The 3709-nt window shown below is 33.7% G+C and overlaps 1 protein-coding gene across 1 annotated transcript; it reads right to left on the reverse strand.

The window, feature by feature from the left end:
* Positions 1 to 1528: 1528 nt before the first annotated feature.
* On the reverse strand, positions 1529 to 2029 carry LOC105969851 (em-like protein GEA6). The gene is made up of 3 exons (XM_088818922.1): positions 1985 to 2029; positions 1823 to 1945; positions 1529 to 1722 (listed from the first exon to the last, which is right to left on the reverse strand). The coding sequence occupies exons 2-3, from the start codon at positions 1935 to 1937 to the stop codon at positions 1556 to 1558; spliced, it is 282 nt and encodes a 93-aa protein (XP_088675048.1). The 5' UTR covers positions 1938 to 1945; positions 1985 to 2029; the 3' UTR covers positions 1529 to 1555.
* Between the last annotated feature and the right edge of the window lie 1680 nt (positions 2030 to 3709).

A 3709-nucleotide genomic window follows, 5' to 3' on the forward strand; every position in this document is an offset into this window, starting at 1 on the left:
TGTGTGTCGGGTGTAAGCTTCTACTTCACTCGAACGTGCAATTTCGGTGAAGTTACAGCGGAGAGATAGGCTGGGCTGTTGTATCCCATAGGCGACACGATCGGAACCTTTTTGCACCTCATTAGAGAAGGGGTCGTGAAATTCGTCTTAAGAGAGCGACCTAGTCCGCGCCTCACCTTGCATATCTCCACATTATCGTGGTTTTTATTGCAGCAACTTGTTACCTATAAAATTAGAGAACAAATGGAGTCCAAGCCTCATCCACAAGTTTCATGATCAATCGTCAAATTGCAGCCGTGGTTCCAACAACTTATTTTAAAAAAAATATTATATAAAATATTTTGTAACATCAATTCTAAAATAAATTTTAGCTAAATGATCAATAGATATTTTTGCAATTTTATTAACTTTGGAGCCCCTAAATATTAATTTTATAATATCTTAATTACTTATTTTTATTCTAAAATAAGAACCAATATTCATTAGTGTATTCAAGTTTATAAATATTTATGAAGTCTATTTACTATAAAGATTATACGCCGAAAAAGTGAACCAACAAATAATATTGTTAATTTTGAATTTTTTTCCATAGTTTTAGATACTTTATCACCGCCCCAGAACCCGCATAATCTTTTATTTCATCATTTTAAAAAATATGACTTATATTTTTTTGATACTTTCGGACACCCACTAATAAAAAAAATAGTTTATCAAATAAGAGCACCTGTTTTCAGTTAGTTCTTTAAACCTCGCCTAGAGACCCCGAATTCTCAGGAACGGACCTGTCCGCGTGATTCAATATTCTATGTAAATGCAGTCCGTTTTTTGGGAAAAGAAAAAAGGGTAGGTCGTTGTGGCCGTGTTGTAACAGTTGTATTGAAATTATGAGGTGGTTAAAGAATGTTGGACCTATTTAACGGGAGATTCTACGCTACACCTGGTGAATATAACCAGGCACCCTAATTAATAAGATTCCCACTAGGGTTCAGTTATAGCCCAATGGGTTTTTAGAATTATAATTATAAAATAAATAAAAAAAGACACATGTCAAGAAAAGAGCCACCCGGTGATTTTCACCAGGTATAGCATCGTATTCCCCCTATTTAACAATGGATTCCCATTACCGTCTCAAGAAATTTCACAGGGGTTTAGGATCATTATATTTATTTATTTTTTCACCATTTCATGCATATATGGGTGGTTATTGTAGTCTCACGATAAGTGAGAATATATTTTTCAGGCAGCCGCGAGGCACCAGTTAACTATTAACTAAGAAAATAAAAACAACACAGATCCACAACCATATTTAAAGAAGATTTAATTTGCCTGAATACACCCCGTCAGTTGACCATAGCCGAGCTACTAATTACACGACACACATACATATATCATCTTAGAAACTATATAATAATAATAAACCCTAATTATTATGAGCTGAGGACATATAAGACATCCCTTTATTAACAAAGACAAAGCTAATTTATAAACCTAGAGAGAGAAACTAAACTGGGGTGGGTGTGTATCCAGAGCAAATATATACAAAAAGAAGTGTGATCTAGCCACTACTAGTCTTGAACTTGGACTCGTCGATCTCAACACCTTCTTCCTCAGCTCGCTCGCCACCAGACTTGTCACCTGTGCTCAGCCCTCCTTTCCGCCCCATTTCCTGGTACCCCTCCGTCCCCAGCTGCTCCCTCCTTGTCTGCCCTCCTCGGCTCCTCCCTTTTTTAATAATTCCATTTCATCATTTTAATATACATATATATATATATATATATAGTTGTAATGAACAAATAAAAAACAAAACACGTAATATATGTACCTTCAGCAAGGTGTTCTTGGGCCTCTAGGCTTTTCCCACCTGTGCCCCCGGGAACCACAGTCTCTCCTTGTTTAGCCTTCGCGTCCAGCTCAGACCTTTCCTGCTGTGAAGCCATTTTTATTGATTTTCTCTCTCTCTCTCTCTCTCTCTCTCTTCTCTCTCTCTTAAATTACCAACTGATCAGATTGTATAATTTGTACTTCTTTTGCTATACCACGTATGACAAGGGGAAGATAATTATGGGGCCGGGATTTATATAGGATAAAATGGAGGCACGAATAAATGACACGTATGCTATGTATCCGAGAATCGGAGGAGGATTGGAGTGACACGTCTGTCTTGACGAATCACACGCGTTGCTCTCAACAGCTTTCGTCACCCTATGTTCCAATTAATTATATATAAATCAACTCAAAAAGTTTATTGCAAACAAAAACGACAGGACAAGAGGGATAACCATATCATAGCCACTTGCCCGTACGAGGCTCTATGACGAAACAGTGTGCTTACATCTGTCCTATACCCCAAACATAATCTACAAACTTCCATATAATATATTTTAGGATAAATTACACCCACACCCCTGAGATATGCTTAAATAACTGTAAGGTTCCTGTGGTATCGATAATTACACTCACCCCCTGAAAGGTAGTTAAAAACTCTAACGGGATAATGCATTGGATACATTATTCCGATAGGGTTCTAATGGACTATTACTTTAGCTAGTTGTGGAGATAACATAGAGTTATAGGGAGTTATGGGGTGACATGGCTCCCCCAATATTTCTGAAATCACCCATAACTTTTTGTTGTCTTCACCACTTCCTGAAATCAATAGTCCGTTAGAACTCTACCGTAATAATGTATCCAATGCATTATACCATTAGAGTTTATAACTACGTTTCAAGAGGGTGAGTGTAATTATCGATACCACAGGAACCTTAAAGTTATTTAAGTATACCTCAGGGGTGTGAGTGTAATTTATCCTATATTTTATTCTAATTGATTGAATTCAACGAGGCCTCACTTATACGGATCGGAGTATAAAATTCAATCGTAAAAAACATTTTTTTACAGACGACAACATATATGAGATTAATAAGAAGAATGTTTGTTAAATATTTAAGGGATTACTTTGCGTACCAGTTGTCACCAAATAAATTAGCGATAAACTCAAGCTCAAATTATTATTTGACATATCTTTGGACAAGTGTACTATTATCTTTATATGCAATTTTTTGCCAAATTGTATTCAACATTTCTAGTCCTGCATTTAGCATTTACGTTGATTTATTTATTATTATTTTTTTTTTACTAATAAACATATTTGTTAAATTTATATATATACATATATATATATATATATATATATATATATATATATATATATATATATATATATATATATATATATATATATATATATATATATATATATATATATTTTTTTTTTTTAATTTTTTAACTTTTTTTTAATTTTCAAATTAATATGTTTACTGTAGTGAAAATAACTACATGTAATTATAATAAACTATAGTAATTCGTAGATATGTTCGTTTTTTTAACACAATCGATCAATTGTATACACACACGAATACTGCTTATACAAAAGAAATCCATATATAAGCTCCAACAAAAATTTACAAATTTCAATATTTTTATTATAAATCACCTCAAAACCAATAAAATGCAAATCGAAAATACACAAATATATGCATATGTAACTACATATTACTATATGTATAGTAATGTATAGTAATGTATACAGTCTGTTGAACACTTTAACTTGAAGTAGGGGTGTAAATCGGAAGGGAATTTCCGATTTCCGCCGGTTCCGATCCGAATATTTCCGATTTTGGAACGATTTTTTATGGTCCGATTTCCGAAA

Source organism: Erythranthe guttata, chromosome 6, assembly GCF_056151865.1.
Source record: "Erythranthe guttata isolate IM_541 chromosome 6, IM_541, whole genome shotgun sequence".
NCBI lineage: Eukaryota > Viridiplantae > Streptophyta > Magnoliopsida > Lamiales > Phrymaceae > Erythranthe > Erythranthe guttata.